Below are 25,426 nucleotides of genomic sequence, written 5' to 3'. Positions count from 1 at the left end.
CAAGCTGGAGTCACATGAGAGCCGGGAATCTGCTGTCGCGTCAGCTGCCCTGATGAATGATTCCTCGCTGTGCAATTGTTTGTATCCACACATCGGTCGGATTCACACACTCATTCAAGCACACAGGCTCATATTTCTGCCCAGTGGATCATTCATTGCTAAAAAGAATACGTGGCCATGTACAAAAACTTGGCCACCATGACTGGACAGGGAACCGGGGCTTCCTAAGGCGTTTGGTAGTTTATGACTGCATCAGGCTTATGCATTCGTCTGATATCTTTTCAATCTTTTGTTTAGCTTGGTTCAGGTTGATTATCATATCATAATAATACAGAAAGTTTATTTTCATTTCCCATTTTAGTTCCTGTATCATATGGTTGACAGCCAGTGACACAAACATACCGCTCAAAAGGTTCAGGATGATTCGCTTTCACCAAAACTGCATTTATTTAATCATTAACATAGTAAAAACCATGGTTACATTTTATTTTGATGGTCCACTATAAGTAACTTTGCATGTCAACTAACTTTCAGAGAAATAGTAGGCTGTTGTAGACTGTTAGGTTTGGGTTAGTAGAATAAGTTGACGTAGTTGCAAAGTTACTGATAGTCTGTAGAATGTTTGTAGGGGGAGCATCAAAATAAGGTGTTAGCAGCTATTAAGCAGAAAGTGTTAATTTACATGTTGTTGCAAAGTAACTTATAGTCTGTAGGGGGAGCCACAAAAAAAGCAATAATTTTGTGAAATATTCCAATTGAACTTATTTTTCTATTAATACATTTTAAAATGTAATTAATTAATGTGATTGCTTACCATTACTTCAGTTTTCAATGTATCGTGATCAGAAATCATTCAATTATACTGATTTAATGCTCAACCCCAGATTTTTTTATATAGATTTTTTTTTTTATAACAGCGACTTCATTATTTTAATGCATCCCTGCATCTGAATAAAAGTATTAAATTCTGAATAAGGAAAAAAAAAACTGATCTCCAACCTTTGAACATTGTGTATATAAAATCAGAGACTGTGATGTGCAATGTTTGCTTGTGTGTAGGTTATTAAAAGTTTGATTTTAAGTCAGTGGAGGCATGGACAAGTTCTTTGATATATTTGCAGATCCCCTGGATGAATACCATTCACAAATCTATGAGTACCAGAGATCACAGGAAGCTCATTTTCTGCCAAATCCACATCAAACACAAATCTAAGTCAGTGACAACGAGAGTTCCTGCCATTTATCAAATGTATGTTCTGTCAGCTCCGAAATAAGTCCACAGCCTGACTTAATAGGCTGTGTAAATGCTCCGTGCCAAAAAGAGCACTTTATTAGGGCGGGAATGTTTGCTTTTAGATAATCCGAGCGTTCCTGACTTGATGAGTAAGTAGGAGGAAAATAAAGCTAAAATGGACTAAGATTCTGAACCAACCCATAACTTAAAAAATAAATAAATAAATAAAACTGGTTCATGGCTGTACTGAAGGCCCGTCGTGAAGGCACAGAGCCCATGGTCTAAGCAACTTCACTACACAGAGTTTAACAACATGTTAATGTAATAATGTATATTATTTCAAAGAAGTATTTTCCAACCTCTCACTGGTAGCAAAAGCAGTTCAAGTCATAAGCAGTCATTTTCAAAACACTTTTTTCTACATCTATATCATGCTGTGTATTGAGTTGGCTTGCATAATTTGTGTTTCAGAAGGGACAATAGTGAGTGAAATCCCTGATTTTTACAGTGCATTGTGGGACTTTTTAGGGAGTGAATGTTTCAATGCACTGGAAGGATTACTTAATTACTGAACTAGGGAGCTGATTGAGACATAACTTAAGGCAGCATGCATCCTATGCAGAGAGGACAATCCCAGAATGCAATGTTGAGGAAAAGTTGAAAATTGTTGATTTTAAATAAAATTGTATTGCATGCAATGTCGAAAAGCAATGATAAGCTTTAAAACATGCTAATGCCTATCTCTATTGGAATCAATTGTGAGTAGAGTCTTCCATGCCATATATGTGCTGGTACCTACGCAGAGCATACCAAAACAATGACCAATAGTAGTTTCATGACAGTTAGGACGCTGCCTACAGCTCTCTATGGTTTACTCACCGATTTCCAAGCCTGTGCAAGTGCCCGTGTCCAAGTCTGTGCCCAGTACGCTCCAGCCTGCCGGTAGATGCAGATGTCTAAGAGCCAGAGCTAGAGTATCATCCAACCTTTCACACTCCTTCAGGGGGATCTGACACTCGTCCAGAAGTAACGCTCCCTCAGTCTTTCCAACCGCGTTCACCAGGAACTGGGCCATGTCCAGGGCGAGGTCCTGCACAAACTGGAAGCGTTCCTCAGCCACAGGGTCCACTGAGCCCCCAGGTCTGGCCTGGCACAGCGTGACCCGTACGGTTTCGCTGCGATCATGAGCTATGAGAGAAAAAGACGAACATTAAACAAATATATTAGAACGGTTAAACTTAATTTGAATAGTAAAACATGGTTGGAAGTGATGGGATGGTTGGAAGTGATGGGATGGATGGATGGCATGGATGGGATGGTTGGAAGTGATGGGATGGATGGAAGTGATGGAAGGAAGTGATGGGATGGAAGGGATGGAAGTGATGGGATGGAAGTGATGGATGGAAATGATGGGATGGATGGATGGGATAGATGGGTGGAAGGAATTGATGGGATGGATGGAAATGATGGAATGGATGGATGGAAGTGATGGGATGGATGAATGGATGGAAATGATGGAATGGATAGTTGGAAGTGGTGGGATGGATGGATGGTTGGAAGTGATGGGATGGATGGATGGACGGAAATTATGGAATGGATGGATGGTTGGAAGTGATGGGATGGAATGGATGGAAGTGATGGGATAGATTGACGGAAGGAAATGATGGGATGGATGGTTGGAAGTGATGGGATGGAAGGGATGGAAGTGATGGGATAGATTGACGGAAGGAAATGATGGGATGGATGGTTGGAAGTGATGGGATGGAAGGGATGGAAGTGATGGGATAGATTGATGGAAGGAAATGATGGGATGGATGGTTGGAAGTGGTGGGATGAATGGATGACAATGGTGGGATGGATGAATAATTAGGGAGCAATGCAAGCCTGATTTGAACTTTTGAGAACAAGCACTGACTTAATGACACTGCTAGGCCACAACTCAAACTATGACGCACTTTTAAAAAATGTATGAAAATTTTAATTCTAGTTAAAATATTCTTGGTGCAGTTTACAGACTATGAAAAATATTTATACCACCCACTAACATCTCCATGACTTTGTCAACAATAAATCAATTATGACTAAACTAACTCCTGACAAAATTCAAACAGCCATTTATCTTGTATCAGACAGGGAGGTCTCCTGTAAATCATCTTCATCTTAAAAAAATATATATATATATATCTTGCTTAATATTTTGGCAGCCACATATCAACAGACGAAAAGTGTCTGTGGTTGAGCGGAGATGGATATAATTACTGAGAAATGTTCCTGCATTAACTACTCATTTCCATTTCCAAGAGGGAAACAGCCAGAGTCAGAGGTGACATACTATAAAAGCAACATTCATAAACAATTAAAACTTCACTATGAGGGCTGCCAGGAGGCCTGTCTTGTTTCACGACAGTTATGAGATGTCACTGTAACAACACACATCGCAAGGGCAGTGTTTATGTGCGAGCGACATTTCTGTCACTGCCAAAAAACCCTGTTCACACTCACCAGCACCACATTTGTTTGACTAAAACATCTCAGTGGGACATCCATCTGGGTTCGAAGCATTTGAGCCATTTTCTTAGTCAAATGTTTGGAATCAACCAATATGTATGGACCTCCAGCAGAGAGAGAGGCTTGAAAGTGTATCCTGGCAGACCAACGGCAGTGCACCTAAGGCGGACGATAGTAGGGCCATTCTTCATGCACACTTAATGCATTGCTGAAAAGCTTTCAAGTGCTCAGATGGAGTAGTGATTACAAAACTGGTGCCAAACGTCTGTGCTGGACTCCATGATACTATATCAGCTGCGACCCTCTGCGGAACTACTTGGGAGCCGCGGTTGAAATGAATTCCCTTTTGACTTTGAATCCTGGCTAAATTACATATGAAGGGCTATTGTGTTGATATGAGATAAGATCACAATGCTACCAGTTCCTCGAAAAGAAAAATGTCTCATAGTTATTGATTTACAAGATAATTCAGTCATCAGTTAATTACAATAAAGGATTGTGCCTATTAACGGATGGTTGTGGTGGCTGGTTGCCAGAAAGATGCTTACTGGTTCCTACATTTGACCAGCAGCATCCCTTATTTCCTATTTTTCATAAAATTAAAATTAAAAAGGACAAACAAAATATACATACACCACAAAGAGGGTGAAAAAGTGTTATATGTCATAAAACAGTAGACTAAAAGTGGCCAGATTACCTATTACTTCCAGCGAGATTCTAAAGTGGGCATAAATCGGGCATTTTTCTATCCCATGAGGCCAGTGGAGATGATTTGTGAATGACAATGAAGTGATGCATAGGTCACATGACTTCTATACACATTTATACAATATAGATCATACATTTTAACAGTCGCAAAGTAATTATTTATCCAAAAGAAGCGTCAACTACTTTTATAAGATTATATGATTTTGGATGCAGCCAATATTTGGTAAACTATAAATATCTGTTACATACTCAATCCAACAACTCCAGTTCTGTTTAGCAGTTCCCTCCAAAGTTATGTCTATTTTCGCACCAATAAAAAAAAAGTATTTATTAATAGATCCATGTTATATTTTCTCCCACCTCTTTCGACATATTTCTAAAGTACATTAAGCAAGAATGTGTCAGCTCATTAATAGCTACTACTTGTTTATATACACACTACATGAATCTTCAGAAGCAGCACTGGGATATTTGGATCAGCTCAAGCATGTGCTCACTGCAGGTCACCCTGTGGTAACTGGGACAATTTTAAAGGGTGAATAATTGGATAAGGCAACAACGTGCCCAGCAAAGCCTGGACCAGGTCTGGCATGACTGGAATGTAAATTAGTCAACCTCAGCAGGTAATGGGTTTCTGGTTCCGGGAAGAAGCTAACAATTATTAAGCACTGATAAAATGTTGTATGTAGACATGGAATGAACGTAGTTTGTGATTGAGTGGAATGTGTTTTGTGAGCGTTGGTGTTGTGAACACTAACCTGGGCACACGGCTTGCAGCGTGACATGGCTGATTTTTGAAGTGCTGGAGATGTGCCTCTGGGTGGTTCCGGCAAATAGCAGGTAAAACTCTACATCATCTTCATGCTCAACACACTCTTCCTCACAGAGCTGGACAGTCAACACACACTCGCCCTGAATAAAAGAGAAAACAGATCATATAGAGCATTTTAAGAATTATTAGGGATGCGCGATATATCGGCCATATTATCGGTATCAGCCGATATATGATCATCTTTTATGTTATCGTTATCGGCCAAACAAGAACATTTAGCCGATATCTAAAAGCCGATAACTAATGTCCTTCAGCTGAGGCACTTTAGATGTACACTGTTCAACATGATGCTTTTAAATTGCTTGAAATATGATTGAAATCACTTCTAAAGTGCAAAATGTGCAGCGCAAGTCTGTCATATCGGCTACACAACATTAAAATAAGAACATCATAATTGTGTTTGCATCTTGGCTTTTAATGAGGAAAATCAAAAATTGCCTAAAAATTTGGATTTAGATTTAGATTTAGATTTATCGGCCAAAATATCGGTTATCGGCTTTCAAATATAAAGAATTATCGGTTATCGGTATCGGGGCAAAATTGTCATATCGGTGCATTCCTAAGCATTAAAGAAGATAAAAGTGTATTTTAAATTGACAATTGAAGACTAAAATGCACGTTCTTTTCATGTTCTCTCAAAAGACTAAAGCAGTGCTGAGTATTTAATCACCTGTGGGTGCAGAAAATTACATTACACATTGCATCAACTCCTATAAATCATCATTAGAGGATCCTCAAACAACAGTGAAGAATCAACACCTGTCCATTAAGAGAGACGCGTTTAATTACAAAGTGAGCGGGGCAGAGTGGCAGCCTATATACATATCAACAAATGCTGGGGGAAAAGAAAAAAAAACAGTCATCAGCCTTTCCCCACCCTCATAATTAGAGCTTTACTGTTAAAAGTTCATCATGCGTTGTGGGTGTGTGTGTGTGACACCGCTTTTCTCTTTAGACATTTTAAATGTCACATCTAATATAAGGTATTGACAACTTTTTGCCCAGCATAGATAGTAGGTCATGTTATTAACTCTCGTTTTTGGCTGGAAGGTGCATGAACCAAAACACACAAAATTAAACAAAACAAAACTTCTAAAATCACTTAAATGTGGCCATTTATTTAATTTTAATTTTCGCCAGGATGTTCATTATTTATTTACAAATAATATACTAATATAATATGTTATGTCACCAAAAAAATTCTAAAATAGTAAATTGTGGTAGTCTGGGTTTCCCCATGCTGCCTTCCAGCAGCACGATTTTATTCACGATGAAAGGCAGTGACGCTTTCGCCTCATTTAGGGAACAAATCACAGAACGGCGAGGGAGCAGCAAGACGATGACGACATCTATGCGACACACCGAAGAAGTTTGTTTATTTCAATGGATTCAACATGGCTGCAGACGCGAAGCTACCTTTTGATGCAGTCTTAGATATTGTTCTAAGTAGTTTAGATTGCAAGTTTATTTTGAAAAAACAGCAACTTCGTGAGACCCCAGTCGTTATTGTTGTCTCGCCATTAATCGCCTTAATGGAGGACCAGGAACAGGAGGCGGTCAACCTTGGAATATCTGCCGCTCAGTTGTGTCCCGAGAAAGAAAATGCGATAAAGAATTGTCGATACCAACTTCTGTTCGGCAGTCCCGAGGCCTGGATGAGCGCAAAGTGGCAAGACATGTTAGCCACAGAGTTGTAATAGTACCAACCTGCTAGGCATCGTCGTCAACGAAGTCCATTTAACTTATAAATGGTATGTGGTATTTATTAATATCATATTGTCATTATGTCTGTAGAGTACCTACTGTGGTTGTAACAGTGCCACTAAGTTGTGTTGCTTTTCAATATCAATATACAGCTACTGCTTTAGTAGCATAACTTTCAGCTGTGCACACGTATCCGATTAAAGTTGTTGACACTTTAGTCATTAAATTTAATTTTTAAAAATTTGAAACTTGTGAAGTACAAGCGCAAACAATTTCCATTGCAAATAAAAACTTCAACATATGTTAAACTGTACTTATTACTTGTGCTTTTCTAATTGAAACGATTGGCTATGAGCTACGTACAGGCGCATTTGATAGGCGACATTCTTAGCACCTAATAAACGGCGCCGGGCAATCGTAAACCACTCCTCAAATACGAGAAAATGTACATGTGGTTCCCAGACCCAAGTCTCAACGAGAATTGGGTCTGGCGTTAGCCAGGTTAAAATTGTGGTGGATGGCCACAAAACGAAAGTAAAAATAAAGAAACAGACAAAAGAGCGGGAAAAAAGACCCAAAACAAGTGTTCATTTGAGTTGTAATTTTACGCAGTGTGTCTAGATTTATCTGTCCATATTTAGCTTTAGAAGTTCATAATACAGTCACCTGACACTTGATATCAGCAACAAATTGCCAGGCATGACAAAAAGAAAGTCGACAGAGAGAGAGAGAGAGAGAGAGAGAGATGATGAGTTTGACAGGTCTGTCAAAGTAGAATGACTGTTTACATAATCTAAAACCAGAGTCACAAGCTAGCCTTCCCACACTGCATTTACTTACTGTTAGCTACTATGCTAGGCCACAAAGTTTGTCTGACACACAGAACCTTTAGAGCGTGACGCAAGCAGCGGGACATCCTAGCGAAAGATGTTTTCATTGGCCAGGCTTCAAAAGCCACATGGTGCCCTTGCCAAATGCCAGTCAGCTGCTTTTTTTGGCCGACGATGATCACAGCCATGGAGTAAATCGGAGACACGGCTGAATCCTTTTTGTGAGATTAAATCCTATGCATTCTAAGTCTGGAGAAGAGTCTGCAAAATCGCAGCTGATACGTCTATAGTTTAAAAGTACACAAATAATTTTAGTTTTGAGTTTGTTTGTGGTAAGCAATCATTATATTATCCATATTGACTAACATTAACAAAGTTCCAAACTTGTTTATACACACCTCAGAGAAGCAGGTGAAGATGTAAAGCAAGGCTAGACATTAAGACCACAAATTACATCACAATAACTTTTGAATCAGTGCAACCAAACTTGCATCCCTATTGGTTGAATTCCAGGGTGTGGGAAGGGCTTTTTATGGCCAGGTCATATGACTGAATTGCATGAGAAGCAGTTATGGTGACCCTTTGATCTGAGCGACACGTATAAGGTGTAGGAATCTGACCTCACTTAGTTTATGTCGCATACATGGTGTTCAAAAAATATGTTACTGACGGAAGCTATCTACATATCAGAAACCAGAAACATTCTTTGGTTGTAAATATCTTTTATTTTTAATGCTTACAAGTACAAGTCAGTCACAGGCCACTTTTAGACCATGGCGGCCCAATATGGATAGCAGGTGCTGGACCAGGAAAAGTGCCAAAGGCGAGAGCATAAACAAATGAAACAAAGACCACCCTGGTGACTGTGTCAACCGTGTCCATGAGACATGGAGATTCAGGTTTGATGATACCGGTCTTTGTGTGATACTTTATCTTAGTGTTTACTTGATTACTTAAGTACACAAACACAGAATTTTGGTTTTAGAGATTCATGGTTGTTTTTTAAAAATCCTTCAAATCATTAATGCTGCATCAAGCATGCAGCCCTGGAGATATTTAAAGTCTGAAGCGCGTTAATCCTTGGTAGACTTCCTAAGCAAAACATCAAAATTACCCAAAATCCAATTTATCTCCCTCAGCATCTTTTGGCTGGGCTGAATATCGGATCAATCTTTTCAGGAAGCATTTCTGGCACCTGAAGCGGGCTCATGGGGGTTCTCAAAGCACTTTTGATACTTTGGTCATTCGTTGGTCTATTTCAGGATCTTGCAAGTCAATGTGCCAAAGGAGGAGTGCCTGGCCTTTTCGCCCTGTGCTTAAAACAACACTCGGTAAGCTGCTTCGTCTGAGAGAACTGTGGGAGTGAGGGACCACCGTGTATCTTTTAGCTACTTGCATTTAGCTCAAATTTAGCAGAACAAGTTTAGACCAAGAATTAGTGCAAAAGCAAACTTCAAAGTGCAGCTTACGTTTCATGACATGTCTTTGCTTCTTTGGAAAACCCAAACCACCATTCCTCTGTTTATAATTAAGGAGAGCAAATTAGCCTGGGTCGTATGTTGAACAGAGAACGCTCCTTCCATGCCATTGAAAATAGAAGTCCCCTACATCTGCTAACTTAAAATCAAAAAGCTCTACCCTTGAAGACACATTGAAAATTTAGTTCAAAAATTTAGTTCACGTTTCTAAAGAAAATTGCTATAAAATAAGGCTAGCTTTTCGGTAGTTGTCATTGCTAAAACTTACCTATAAAAATTATCTTGAAAATTAATCTAGCTTTTGTCTGTTTTATAGCTAGGTCAGGTAGCTAAAACGTAGAAGCCTGTCAATAAAAATGTACTTGAAAATAAATCTTGATTGTCTTTATAGCCGTCAAGTATATAACTTAAAACCTTGCCAATACAAATCATCATATTGAAAATTATGTTTTCCAAGTCATGTAGTTACAACTTACTACAAAATGAGGCTAGCTAAGGAGTAGAGCTTTAACCAGAGTAAACCATTGGACTTGCTAATAAGCACCGAAAGAATTACAGTAGATGCTGTAATTAGAATTTTTAATAATCATGGATTAACATTAAAAATAATTCTCATCAGCCACTGTGACTAGTGGTTTTCAAAGTTACTAGCCACTCATCACAAACATTTTCTGTGAAAAAGTGGGAAGACAGAGATTAAATGCCATTTCCCTTACACTGAAATTGAATAATAATTGATCCATCTACACTTTTATTTTCACTTATTTTCCAGCTTTAAATATACATTAAAATAAGAAATTGAGGACGTCTGTGACTTACACAAGTAAATCAACCCATCTGCAACTGCTAAACATGGAAAAACCACATGTGCAGCTTTAACCACACGCACACATATTCATACACACAAACAGCAAATGCATGAGCCACAGCTGTGTGCTTTAGATACAGTAGTATCACTGACATGGTTTATAGTTCATGACAAAGGATGTATAAGAGTTATTGTACTGTTACATCAAAAAACGACGATATACAAAAGCTCTAAAGAAAACATATTTTTTTTACATTCAAACCATTGACTTTGAAAAATTGTTGGTTTAACTTAAAAAATTAAGTAACCTGGTTGCCTTAAACTTTTAAGTTGATTGAACTGGAAAAAGTGAGTTAATACAATGAAGGACATTGATTTAATCATCAGAAACTCAAAATAATAAGTTATCTGAACTAAATAAATGATTTAAGTTGATTTGACAAAAGAAAAAATGTTGCGATAAAAAATCTTGAAAATATTTTTTTTACAGTGTAAAGGAAAAAGATAAATAATTTCATTCAAGGCTTATCCAAATATTGCAAAATAAACTCTCATTGAGTTTGTCTGGAGAACGTTCATTTGGCAGGTGGACCAATTTTATTCCCTGTGTGCCTGTTTAATTAGATCACCAGTCAACAAAGTCACATCCATGGCAGGATGTTGACATTACCATAAATGCACGGCAACTAGAGTAATCTACAAGGCCTAATTTGTTCAAGTAGAGCGGTTTGTTGTGGTGAACTGATCCGGTCCTCACCATTGACCTGAAAGCATTGTGGTGTCTTCAGTCAGACATCCTGCTGACATGTGGGCTTCTATATGGCTTAGGCAAATCTAATTAAAAAAAGGTCAGCACAAAAAAACAAAACAAACGAAAAACATAATTACCCAGCACCCTTTCCCCTGATCAAGACCAAAATACGCTGATACAGCCCAACAGGAAGAATGTGAGCAGGCCTTGGGGCAACAAGTTCTCAGAAGAAAGATGTGTATAGAGTAGATATAACCACTCAAAGAGGGTTAGCATGAAAAGTGCAGTACTGAATGAAACAAACATTGAAATACTTACATATAACGGGGCTTGCTGTGGATTCAGTTTCATGGCACTGGCCACTGAGGAAAAAGAAAAAGTGAGAGAGTTAGCAACAAGGCATTTCTGAAAGTGCGGGATGTTCAATTACAATCCACAATGATCTTTGTATTTCACTGATCATGTGCATGAACAAAGCATCATGACCCAGATCACCTGAGGCTTTTAACAGAAACAAACAGTGACCCTTATAACTATTAGGAGCACATTAGCTTGAATACATTCATAATGGTCACCCCCTTCCGGGACCTTCCATAAAAAAACTTTAACTGCAGCTAATGAATAACAGGAAATCCATTATTTGGATCTGTTTTCAGGACTCAACAATTGGAATAGCCTGAGGCGTGGCAACGTTCACGGATCACGTACATGGGTCTTTAAGGCCTAGCAAACAAAAACAATAAAATCTTTGTGGTATATTGCACATTGTTGTGGAATTTTGAGGATTTAAATATGTCACAAAGGCTTCGTTATCTTGCTGACTAACTTAGATGATGTATTGCAAATTCAAGAATGGCTAGAGATTAAAAGTAACAAAAAGAATGGGTTGAAAATGAATGATGAATCAGAAATGGCTTTGTAAATTCAGAGAGAGGAATTTCTTCCCCATCAATCCATGTCACGGTGAGGAAACTGTCCCATCCGTTAATTTCCCAACCGTTCTTACCGATTACACCAGGAAGAAAAGAGGCTCAGATGCCAGCAAATATGCCACTCAGAGGAATCTTGCGGCTAGCCGCGAAGCACATTGCCCACCTGCAAGCTGCAAGAGGGTGTTACGCTTCACCCAGGCATGAGAGGCAAAACCTCAGCCCTTAACCCACAACACACTGCAAACCCAACCACCATCACAGTGTCAGACAACACCCAAATCTAAGCTGATTCAAGTTAGAAAAAAAAAAACACATTAGCCAACACAATAAGACAAATCATCTCTTTTTAATGTGACGGCTAAAAGCAGCCCCTAAAACAGAAGGCTGGGAAACAAATGACATTGGAGTGTTAACACCGCCCCCACCTTCTGCTCACTAAGAGTGATAAACCGCCCCCAGCTATTGTTCTGTTATCTGCCCCGGGTGAGGTATTACCCTTTTAGAGGTCCTTGTGGTTATCTGAGGCCCTTCTCATAACCTGGACACACAGGAACTGCACCCGGGGCCAAGCACACACTACCCAACACGCCTGTGACAAAAGTTCTGTTCCAAAACCAAGCGAACTGTTTTGCCGCCGACAAAGGTATAGCTGCTAACATTAGCACGTTGCTAAAATAACAACAATGAGATACTGTGAGCATAACAATTCTCACACAAAGTAAAATAGTCAATTTTACACAACACATGTAATACATGTAAGAATATTTATCACAATTCATTCTGGGACTTTGTTTTCTGTGAATGATACATGTGATGCTGTCTACAATTTAACTAAAATTAAGTGTCCTAGCACAATTCAAGTTGCCTACCTTGTGGAACGGTCTTCATGTCGGAAATATGGTTATGATACATTAAAATGCTTTCTCTGTAAGCTCAGAACAGTGCAATGAATTTCAGTTCTCCTTAAAAAGCAGAAACCTGACTCAAACCCACTAACAGAATAAAAGTACTGGCTTTTTTAGCTGCTTTAAAGATTACAACACAACAGTGGCATCATCATGAATCTTTCATGTATAAAACAATTGAACTAATGAACTAATGTTCTTGGTAAAAATGTACATCCAATATTGTGAAAAAAAGGTACAAAAGCTGTCACTGGGGTGGTACCTTTTTAAAAAGGTAAACTTTTGTACATAAAAGGTGCATATTGGTACCATAATTGTACAAATATGTACCATGAAGGTACCAATATGCACCCTTTAGGTACAAAAGTGTACCTTTTGAAAAGGTACCGCCCCAGTGACAGCTTTCGTACCTTTTTTTCTGAGAGTGAAGCGGTTTATTAATAATCTATTTATAATGCAGAAAATATTTCCATAGAACCAAAATGTAGTAGTTAAAAATGTATTTTATAGTTTAAATTACTTTAGCTTAGTGCTGGGTGGTATGACCAAAAATCTGAATCACTGGATTTTTTCAAGATTCTGGCAGCTTCAATGTATTTTCACAATATTTTTTTTTTCTTTTCATGAAAAGTCCTTTATATAGATTTATAGTGGCTTACTTTACTGTCAGGAGTACATAGAATAACAACTTGCTTTCAAAAATCTAAAAATTCCTTTAAGTTTGGGGCAAGTTTCCTCTTTAAATTAAAACATGTACAAAAACCTGTCTAATATTCTTTAGAATAATGTTTTGATAAATGTATGATATTATTATTATTGTTTTAGGACGCACATTCTATTGTGCATTGGTAATATTTCAGTTTATAATTATTTCAAGTTAGACAAAATTTTTGTTATGCCATGTTGTAATGGAAAGTTAACACAGAAATAATTATTTTTATTATTATTATTTCTTTCTTGAAGTATTGTGCAAAAGTATTATATTTACCCTTTACTGCAAAGGGCTCTTCATGGTATTTGCAATATTAAATTAGTTGTGAAGGTTATTTATTATTGTGTAATAAAGAGATAACCACTAGTAAGAAGGGTATGCAGTTAATTGACATCCCCTCTCAATCCACTTTAGTACGCTCCATGGCCATTAATAATAAATAAAAGCATAAATAAAATAAAAGCTGCAATTGTTTCAGCTACACACCGGTATGGGGGTATTTAAAAAATAAACTGGTATATTGCCCAACACTTTCTTAGCAACATACTTCAGAATTGATTGAAATCCCGCCCAATATTTGTCTGTTCTGTTTTTGTTCTTGGAGAATAGCCATTATCTTAGCAATACGATAACACCTCTGGCATCAACTGGGTATTAGGCAAGTGTCTTCTGCGTTTTACGAGAAGAGCACGTAAGTGTTAGACACAAGTGAACGTTAACAGTATGCAGCCAGTAGACAGTGAGGCAGCTTACTAGGTTTTGGAACAGAGCTTAGGTGTTATAAACTGGACAACTGACTAATCTCTCTTATTCTGCTAATACGCTGCAGGCTTCTTTACTTGAACCCCTCGACAGCTCCTGTCCAGGCGGAATTCCCAGAATACTTCTCCCCTCTCTAGTCTGCAGGAAGAGATCAGACATCCCACCTGCTGTTTTTTCCACTCATGCTGATTCACCAAGTACCCCTGCCCCAAATCTAACTCCAAATATTTAGCCAGTTAATCCACTTCCAAATCTCAACTAATCAGCTAGATCTGCCGTAGAGAGAGAGAAGGGGGTGAGGGCCCATCCTAAGCCAGACGGGGGCCACTGTGGATCCTGAGAAACTGACTAAGGGTCAACTAGACACATCAGAGAACATGGCAGTCATGGAGGGGGCATGCTGTTGCAAAGATTTACGTGGTCATGCATGCATAAAACCTGAACCCTAACTTTGATATGAGGCCTCCTGGATGGACCAACTCAGCCAGAACACTGCAGAGTCAGCAAGCCAGTGGTTACCCTCAACAGATTCATGTCTAGAGGCTAGAGTGCGGGCTGTAGTTTGTGTGCTTTGGCCTGCATTCTGGCACCACTGAAATTCAAGCATCACATTTGGACTTTGAGAACCCCCACAAAAGCCCCACAATCCTACACATGTGAGACAGGCAGTAACAGACAGGAAGTAGGAATCTAAAACAAGGACAACACATTGAAAGCAAGTCAGGGGTAGGCGGCAGGGTGGGGACAGGGCTGGACATTATGAGAGGGGTCACAGCCTCTTTCTTCAGGCGAGTTCCCTTGTTCTTTTAGCTGAATAAAAGGGCTACTGTTGAAGCTCAACAGGATAGGGTACAGTGATAATCAGCTGGTTCTAATTATAACCACTGATTTCATCATGTCGAGCCAGGCCCACACACTACATGTAGCACAGTTGCACACAAGGATAAATTATACACTTACAAAATAAATATGTAAACAGATCATCTCAGAAGTTCTCTTATACCTTACACCACACCTCATTTAACAATATATACAAAGTAGGGACAAATTAACATGTAGACACCAACACCCAGCACAAATACATTTGGAACCATATAGAACATTATTAAAAAGCACAATTTTGGCCCAACTGGTTCAGAGGAATATCTGTACCTTAATCAAAGAGAAAATGCCACCTACTATTAATCACCACAGTAGATAGAAGACATGAAACCATGAAGACAGAGAGGAAGACTGGGATCCAGACATGACATCAGCTCAATGCATCCAGGATAGAGAGGAAATATTGAGCTTGTGGTCCTGAGACTTCTTAACACCACATAAACATGGCCTTGGTATGGGCCTGATTCTTGGTATAGGATCTTGACAAGACTGCAAAATGTGCCACTGTGCAAACTTAAAGTTCCACAATATCTCAAATAAATGCTGCTTCTCTATTAAAATGGCAGTCTGGTTCTTGGACTTGTAGCTCTGGGTTTAGACACTGAGGTTTTAGACTATGTCAAATTACAATTAAAGACCCAGGAGAAACCTTTTAGGTTACGATAACCCTAACAAATTTTACTAATGGGTCTTAACATCGAAGGTTTACACAGGGTCTTAATATGTCTAGTCTTGATCTTGTGGGGTCTGGTACTGGTGATGCTCTCAGTTTGGGTTTTGGAGGTTCTGGTCTTGATCCCCACATGAGACAACCTTTAGACTGATCCTGAATCATCTTTTGGGGATATTCTGCTTTTCTTGAAATTTGTACATCTGAAGAAGGACTTTGCAGACCCAGTCTCTTAGGGTGCTTTCATACCTGTCCCATTTAGTTTGGTTGAATCGCACTAGAGTTCGCTTTCCCCCTTGGTGTGGTTCATTTGGGCAGGTGTGAAGGGAGCAATCGCACTCGGGTGCGCACCAAAAGCGGACCAAACAAGAGTATCGAGACCTCCTCGAAGAGGTGGCCTCGGTACGCTTTCAAACGAACTCTGGAGTGGTTCGTTTGTAATGAGAACCTTACCTGATCCGACCTCGAACAGATCCAACTGCCAAACGAGGCCAACGAGTAATGTGGATGTTGTCACGTGACTACATTTTGGTTCGCTTCATCAACTGATTTGGACCAGAGCAATCAGTGTGGTGTGAAAACAAACCAAAACCTCTGAAAAATGCTACAAAGTATAATTTTTCACCCTTGGTCCGGACCAAATGAACCGGACTACAGATGCGAACGCACCCTAGACCCAAGACCTCGCCTATACAAGAGTAACTGCAATGTGCACAGTAAAAGTATGCTCAACGACAGTTGAGTAGAAATTTTGGTGCACAAATGATGTACATTTGAGAGAGAATGTTGAGGGTGAAGGGTCATTCTAGTCTGCAATCATGGTTGGCATTTATTTTATGAGCAGTGGTAAAAATGTGGTTTTGTAATTTAAGGATGACATGGAGGAAATGTCCCAAACAAAAGGTCATTGAGTTCAAACGAAAAAAAGGGGTAATGTTCTGAGTCACTGCTTTGACTGCAACAGAGCAGAACCATGGTGGGCGATGAGAACCAGTCGATGCGATCATAAAAAATGGCCTGATCAAACGCAACAATAACATGTTGAATTTGACAACACCACACGCATTAAGTCCGAAAACTAATGTAAAGCATATGAAAAAAAAATGGTGCCAAGACAGCATGTCTTATAATTTTAACAAATGAGGGCCTACTCTTGGCTCACCAACAAGACATTTAAACAATTGTACAGCAAAAACACTGCTACACATAGTTTAATACTCGGTTTAACACTCTTACACTCAACATTTTATATCAACAAACAAACTTGCATATCAGCTCTTCAACTCTGGTTTATCCTTGTATGCTCTAAGAGGCATGAGAAACTTCCTCTGTCAAGCCCCAGCTGGAGCCAAGTTGGCCTCACCCGGCAGCCAGGACCAGACACCTGTTTGTTTAGTCTGAATCAACACTGCCCGGCCTCTCAGAATCCTGTGTCCCCTTCACCTCCGAGCTATGGGCTTTCAAACGTCCAAATAAAACACCATATTCAGCAGCAGAATTCAATCAATATAATAAAATAAGGTTTACACATTTGGTATGGAATGTCAAGCACTGTTTTTCATCCCTCTGCTACAATTCCTGAATTCTTAATTAAATATTATCAAGACTGGCAGAGGAAATCAACACTGCTTGAACACATCCACTTCCTGAATGAACAAAACTACAAGGAAATGGCATACAGACAGACGGTTCTTCCTGGTCTACCTGTGCTATGATTAGCACAGACGGTGTCTGGAAGCAAGTGAGATTTCAATAGGATTATGGGATAAGGCGATTTAGCCAACATTTCATTTATCATGTCTGGTTAATGCCATGCCCAAAGTGTGAAACTTAGGACAAATATTGGTTATTTCTGTTGCCTGCAATGTTTTCTCATAGGAACTGCAGGAGCCACTGCAGCTTAATGTATATGTTCAGAACAGCACCCTACAATACCATTTCTGCAGGGATATAAAGCAGGGATATCCGTTCCTGCTTGAGGAGGGCCACCTCACTGCCTGGAAGTTTACAGTAATCCTTAAGGCCTTGATTAGCTAGTTACGGTGTGTTTATTACGGTGTAATTAATGTTGGAGCTAAATTTTGCTAGAAGGCCCTTCAGGAGCAGGACTGGACACCCATGATTTATGGCAAGTATGCAGCACAGTCCTGGTTTCGGCTAATTTTCATGACTTGGAAAAACCAACTTGACTACATTTTTCCAAATGATGTAGCATATATGCTACAAAATATGTGCACACACAGAAGACCTCAATGCAATGAGGTCAACTTTTCGTTTCTGGTGTGATACAATTTTTGATCTGATCTACAAAAGTTATAAAAACTTAAAGGGATGGTTCACTTTGAAATTAATTTTGATATGTTTTAGCTTACCTCAAGGGCATCCAAGATGTAGGTGTCTTTGTTTCCACAGTATTTTCAATTTTGATATTTTTCGTTGTTGTCTATCAGTCATATAATGCAGGTTTAAGGGGTCCACCCTCGGTTTACCTCTTAAGAGCATGCAGAGAGAAGTCCAAATTAAACATGATTTAATGACTCGTAAACGTAAGTACACATTGATGGCCTAAGACACGAAACAAGCGGTTTGGTTGAGAAAACGAACAGTATTTATATCGTTTTTACCTCGTGTAACCACAGCCATGTCCAACTGATCTGACGGCACGGGCGCTTCGTCACACATCGTTTACACAGAGATTTACCATTCACTAAACATATTTAGATATATCGAAATCGTCTTCCGTTGTGATTTCCTGTATATCTAAATATGTTTAGAACTTCACAGTGAAAGGTAAAACTTCCGAAATCTCTGTGTAAACAATGAGTGACGTACACACGCAAGCGATCACTTCCAGCGCATGCGCAAACCGAAGCGCCCGTGCCTTTAGATCAGTTGGATATGGCTGTGGTCACACGAGGTAAAAACTATATGAATACTGTTCGTTTTCTCACACAAACCGCTCGTTTCGTGTCTTAGGCCATCAATGTGCACTTACATTTACGAGTCATTAAATCATGTTTAATTTTGACTTCACTGTGCATGCTCTTCGAGGTGGGCCAAGGGAGGACCCCTAAACCTGCATTATAAGACTGATGGACAACAACGGTTTGACCGAAAAATATCAAAATTGAAAATACTGAGGAAACAAAAACACCTACATCTTGGATGCCCTTGAGGTAAGCTTAAACATCAAAAAATAATTTCAAAGTGAACCATCCCTTTAACATAAAACCATTTTCACAATTTCACAGTGACCTGAATTCAATATATAATAGTCTGTATATAATAAGCCAAGAGCTTCATTCCGAACATATCCAAGGGTTTTCATTTGAATGGCATACAACAGGCACAGAGAATGAGCTGTTTAAATGTGCATGCCAGAGTCATGCCGGTGGAATGCATGAACAATCCGCACTACAGGGCCTTGCGTTAATTTGCGGGAGCCAGCCAAAATGGCAGGGACGTCCGTCTCAAGGCTGTGGTAGTTGCCAGAGCTGTACAGCATGCGTGTTGAGAGGACCCTCTTGCCCCTGTGACATGAACAGGATGTAGCATGTGTTGCTCTCCCTGTGGAACGTCCCCTTGGGAAATTTGGATGGGCTTTGTAGTACAAACAAGTCAAGCTTTTCTCCATTCAGAGAGAAAGATGCAACCCACAGAATGTGACAAAAAAGAACAAGAAATAACAATCTGACTTGTGTATTGAAAGACACACAGTTTATTTAATATTTATCTTTTTCCAATAAGATCGTCACTCCAGAGGCATCGTGAAAAAAAGCATAGAGACTCTTTATTTTATAATAAAGTCTCATGACACTAATGCGTTGCCATAGGGAAGCCTTGTATCTACCATTACAAATACTTGTGGCGGTGAGGCTAAAGTAACTCTAACCCCTATTTAAGAGGATATTTAGTCTTTAGAGCACACACCGCAACACAGAGCACAGATAGGCAGACATTGTGCCAAAAAAGCGAGTGCTGCTGCAGGGTTTGATGTTGCTGTTTACCACGCTCATGGTGGTCAGTATTATCAAACAAGCACAAAAATAAGGATTTAAAAGGTACAATATCCAAGTTTTGCCGCACGAGGTTGCTTATTCAAAACGACAACAAAGCAGTAGCTTGATGATGCAATGAGTGAGCGTGGGATTATGGGAGTTGTCGTCTTCACTTCCACAGAACTCGAGCAGAAATGGATGAGCTAATGTATTAAAAGTTATCAACATTACTGTGGTTAGAAGCAGGGTGAGGCCGAGAGCCGTGGGAGTGGAATGAGGTCGGTGGAGCGAATGCTAATGAGTCTGTTTAATCAATGAAGTCGGTAGCCACCCCGAAGTCTTTTGCATTTTAAAATATCTTGTATTGTGAAAAAAAAAAAAACTTAGCATAATCAGAAAGGGCTTCATTTGTAGTTAGGCTAATTAGGCTAAGTTAAGGTTAGGCTAATGATTGCAATGACCATGACCACGCTAATACAATGATTATTCACTGAGAATGTAACTTCGCGTCCGCTGCCATGATGGATCCAAGATATAAACAAACTGCTTCGGTTTGTCGCATATAGTACGTCGTCATCGTCTTGCTGCTCCCTCCCCCTTCTGTGATTGGTGCCCTATTTCAGGCGAAACCCAGGCTAACACCGTGTCCTAACTACACGAGACACACGATAAAACGCGATTTTGTCCAAACCAGACGCGACGGCAACGCGGTTCCTATTTCTGCGACGTCACGGCTGACAGATCCGCCCACACAGAGATCTCATTGGATGGAAGTTCTGCGTGTCATGAATATTTAATCATCAAACATGGACGACAAGGAACTGATTGGCGAAGTTCAAAGGCATTAGGTCACTGTGCCACAAGTGATAACGGATAATTTACCTCAGATTTTGAAAGCATATAATAGCGTTCAAAATGAATTCTATGCAAACATACAACTGTACTTCATAACAAAATTAGTCAATGAGTATTGTTAATGTTTTGATTTTTAATAATGTTATGTCTTGATTTGCTTATGTCCTTACCCATTTCCAATGCGAGTGTGGGCCAGCAGTGCGCTTTCACAGAGAGACTCCGCCCACACACTGTTCTGAATGGCTGTGATTTTTGATTGACGTGTGGCATCTCACAGTCGCGTCACGTCTAGTGTGGACAGACACACTTGCTGTCGCTGGAATTTTATCGCGTTGCGTGTAGATAGGACACGGTGTAAGGTGTTCTATCAACAATTTTTTTTTTATTAATATAGACACTATGTTCAGAGCTCTACACTTTTGGTGTTATAATATAATTATAATGTTTGAAGGGAAAAAAAATCAAATGTTTTTTTTTTATGATTTCTTTAATGAACCTTTAGACAAATATTATATAACAGTTTTATTATTAAAATTATAAAGTTGCACATTCCAGAATCAAAGCAGACAGTTGTCGTACAGCCAACGTCTCCATGCCAACAAACAAACAAAACCAGCTCAGGCGTATCAGTGCGAGTGAGAAAGGCCGCAAGCTAACACCACACTTCTGTGTAACCAGAGAACGAGACGTTCCCAAGAATTAGCGAAACACTGGCCAATCCAAAGGGAAAATATTATGGCTTCCAGCAAAGATGTCTAACAAACACAACAGCTGAGACCGAAAGATAAGAGCAGAATGAACACAAAATGGGAGTGTTTGAAAATGACAACATATTTAAGATTCTGTCAGAGGTTATGCACAGCCACTCAGGTTTATTTCAAACAAAAGATCATCAGCTTTGGCTTGTGTGCATGTGTGTGTGGACAGAATCAAGGGGGGAGGAGGATTTCATGGAGTTTGAAGTTTAACCGGTAGATTGTTTTACGGCCCCCCTGCACGGGTCAGTGCAAGAGCGACTGGCCTCCCACTAAACACAAAGCCACTCCAAAGAAACGAGATGGAGATCAGGCAGTCAAAATGGTGAACAGACAAATGGAGGAGTGTGGTCATGTCGAGATGGTGAACCTTTTTCTGTAAAACTTGACAGATTTGCCAAAGGCTGATGCAGGACTCCAGTTTTAGGTAGTTACAAGGGAAGTATAATGCGAAAGGAATAAACATTGCATTTTTATTATGGAGTTAACCAAAAAATGCCACCATTTGGTGGGTCTTTAAAAAATAGCAGCAAACAATGCCATTACATCACTGTAGGGATGGGCCGATTACTGGTTTCACTATAAACCACGATAAAATGTACTGACGGTTAGTATTATCGTTTAAAATGTAATTATTATCATTAAAACTGTGTTTGATTACCATGATTTTAATAACTCACTATAAATATTGTCCACAATCCGACGCAGGCGCGGAGCGCGCAAAGTTTTTTTGTTTTGTTTTGGGGTTTTTTCGAGAAGAAATGGCAGAAGGCAGTGACCGTGCTCGGGAGATTTTCCAGCCTTTTAAGAGGACCAAATCTTACAAAAGTTCTGAGGATGGTCACCCTGTCTGCAGAATATGCACAAAAAAGTGACAGGGAGAAATACTTCAAATGTGCCGAGTCGTCTTGTGTGACCATAACCCACTGTTGTAACTTAAAGGCGAACGCAAGTTAAATTTGACCCCAATACCAAAACTATGTCTAGGAAATAATGGGGCACAAAATGTTATTATGAGTTGACATATTTTATCTCACTTGAAATAAACGTGAAGCTTCCACAAAGAAAAGTTTGCAGCAAGTGGCTTTGAGCCAAAGACGAATTAACACGTTCAATTAAAAGTTACATTTAATAATGCAACTTTATTTGTTTGTTTTAAAATCTTATTTGTTAAATCCATTTTTTTTTTTTCATTTTTACCTGTTAAATCCACAAAACTCAACCAGACAAAATGGTCACAACAATATTATCAAACTCTATAAATAAAAAAATCTCTGATTTCATTTTCAATACAATCAAAAAAAGACTCAAGACGGCAAGTTGTATTTGAATGAAATGAAAGAGTGTGTGATATATGGATGTGCTGTGTTACAGACCTTATGCACCAGAGAAACGTGGGCGCCGTCATCTTTAGAATATTGTCTTTGAACTTCCATTTTTGCGGTCGCTCTGTATATTTCTATGGCATTGCTGTCGAGGAGTAATTAGCTGGGGAAGTTGATTTACTTATTGTAGAGTTAACAAAAGTTATCATAAGCATTGTAATGTTTATCATAAGCATTGTAAAGCAGATGTCTTAACAAATTTTTTTTACGAGCAGTTCATTCATACCTATGCAAGATTGCAGTGAAAATACAGACCAGAAATCAAAAGACAACGAGCGCAGCACTGAAAAGGGGCGGGGCTACATAAGGTCTATAATGCGTTGCTATTGACGACGGTCATTATAAGGAGAATCTTGCTTAAAACAAGCAGCTCTATGCACTTTTAATTTGTTGTTTGTAGATTTTATTAAATATACAACTTTTAAAAATGTTTTCAGTGTGAGCAAAAGTTGTTTTTGAACACTTTCATCTCGTTTTAACAAAACCATGATAATATTGATAATCAAAATAATTTTGATCACTATAATCGTGATATGAAATTTTCATACCGTCCCATCCATACATTACTGCGCATTCAACAAAAAACAACAGTGTTAACAGCTAAAGCAACTTTTCAAAAATAGAAGCAATCTATACATTGTTAAATACATAGAAATTTAAACTTGGCATAAATAATAACACAAATATTCATGAATCATACTTGCATAAAAAAAGTTCTGGATATCAATTACTACTATCAGTTGTGGAAAAGCAAGAAATCTAGACACAAAGAAATGCTGTAGACTCCATTGTCAAAAAAAAAAAAGCTAGACTCAATTTGTCAATTGGCTAAAAAGAACAACACCAACAACAACAAACCTGGCTGAAATGTCCAAAGACTCAGAACAGATTTTTGTGGCACAAATATTAAAACGTAAAAAAACTTGGAGCAAACAAAAAGTATATCCTAGACATCCAAATAATATATATATATATATATATATATATATATATATATATATATAAAAGTAATGAATCAGTTATTCAAAAAAGCAGCAGACAAATGTCCTCCAGCAGCTTGAAGCAAAAGTCAAACTTTTCCAATTCCAGTAGAGGTTAGACTGGGTGACTGTTTAACCATCATCCATCTTTGAACAGTGAAAGCCAAAGCTCAGAGTAAGGGAAGGCTTCCACCACTCCAAGGGCAGTTCTCATTAGCTTGATATATAGCAGGCCTGAACACATTCAACCATCTCAGCTTAGCTAGCAACCAACTTTTCAACATCCTCGATTCCAGCACGAGATTTCACTTAGCAACCACTGACTGTGACAAATAGGAAAACTTTGAAAGGAATACCTTTACCATGGATTCAAGTAACTTATGAGACAAATGTCACTGACATCCCTCTACTTTAGTTAACATGATCAACTGAGACGGATAATAAGGAAGAAAAACACTAAAACAAAATAATCCGTTTCTACCATAGTGAGTTGAAACCGAAAGGTGGGGCCGTTGTGTAATGGAGAAAGGGCCTTTGTGTAGCAACTATCAGCCAATTAAAAGCCAACAATGCTTTTTACCAAATCCACGAGGTGAGTGTTTAGAGATAGGGCTTAGTACGCCATTGTTAGTAAACAGGCCTTCTCTAAATGCACAATAATGCCAAACAAGCACTACCCAAAACTCACAGGGTCAATGCACTTCAATAATACGCAAGCCTCAACATGCAAAAACAGAACACACTGCACTACAGTCTAAATTTTACAACCATTGCTCATAATGAACTTCAGATTGTCCCATAATTTAATTGACTAAAATGCAGGCTGACAAAACCCCTCAGTTCCGTGAGTTTCAAAAGTTCTGCAACTCTTGATGGCAATGTGCCCAGTGGAGAAGTTGGGTCAATGCTGCATGTTTGTACACAATCTGGCAACTTTTAAGGGACAGAGCTGCAAACAATTATATCGAATTATACCACAGCATTCTTGTCTGGTGTTCGTGGTTTTTAAAGGGAGCATTTCCACAGCTTCCTGCTAGTTTCTCACTGGTGTCTACATTAAGACGAGAAGGTTCCCTAGATAGACGGGTATGCTGCTGTCAAGATCCCGAGGGAAAGCAAATGTAACATCTGCCGAAATAGCAAGATGAGATCTTAAAGGAATATCTTGATCTTTTCAATTCCATTGAATGTTGACTAAAGCTTTTAAGCTTCAGAAAAGAATGTCAAAAAAGCGATCTATTTTAGTTGTAAGCTATATTTCAACTCTTCTTAACTCGTAATTTTTGTTTTCTGTGAAAAAGACCAAAATTTCAGTCATTACTGAGTTCTAATCTTCCCCTCCACGAAGATGTTAAATGCTGCAACCAGACTGAATCAGTGAACATGAGAAAATAATCAGTCCAATTAAAGAACAGATTGTTCTAGTCATAAAAAGAAGAAGATTAATTCACAAATCATTATACTTTAATAAACTTGTCAAAAAAGGGATATATTGAAATATACCACACTAGCCATATTAATCACTTTTACAATTATTTTATGGTGCTTTTGAATGATTTTACACCATTGCATTACACTGACCAGCTTTGCCTTTTCTCCTTTTCTGTTCTGTGAAAGAACAAAAGAAAGTGATCCCGGTTTGTAACAAGATGAGGGCGAATAAACAATGACACACACACACACACACACACACACATATATATATATATATATATATATATATATATATATAGTCAT

The 25,426-nt window shown here is 38.8% G+C and overlaps 1 protein-coding gene across 8 annotated transcripts in view; it reads right to left on the bottom strand.

The window, feature by feature from the left end:
* The window catches only part of akap13b (A-kinase anchoring protein 13b), a 104,202-nt gene that overhangs the window by 67,684 nt on the left and 11,092 nt on the right, over nt 1-25,426 (bottom strand). For all 8 annotated transcript variants that reach the window (XM_089127606.1, XM_089127605.1, XM_089127608.1 and 5 more), the window contains exons 2-4: nt 11,172-11,215; nt 5,209-5,362; nt 2,114-2,422 (exon numbers count right to left, since the gene is read on the bottom strand). In XM_089127606.1, coding sequence (XP_088983732.1) covers nt 2,114-2,422; nt 5,209-5,362; nt 11,172-11,204 — 496 coding nt within the window. In that variant the 5' untranslated portion in view covers nt 11,205-11,215. The remainder of the gene's footprint in view (nt 1-2,113; nt 2,423-5,208; nt 5,363-11,171; nt 11,216-25,426) is intronic.

Source organism: Pimephales promelas, chromosome 25 (assembly GCF_988280905.1).
Source record: "Pimephales promelas chromosome 25, fPimPro1.hap1.1, whole genome shotgun sequence".
Taxonomy (NCBI): domain Eukaryota; kingdom Metazoa; phylum Chordata; class Actinopteri; order Cypriniformes; family Leuciscidae; genus Pimephales; species Pimephales promelas.
Note: the sequence above shows the minus strand (reverse complement) of the source record. Positions and strands in the feature narration are given on the sequence as shown.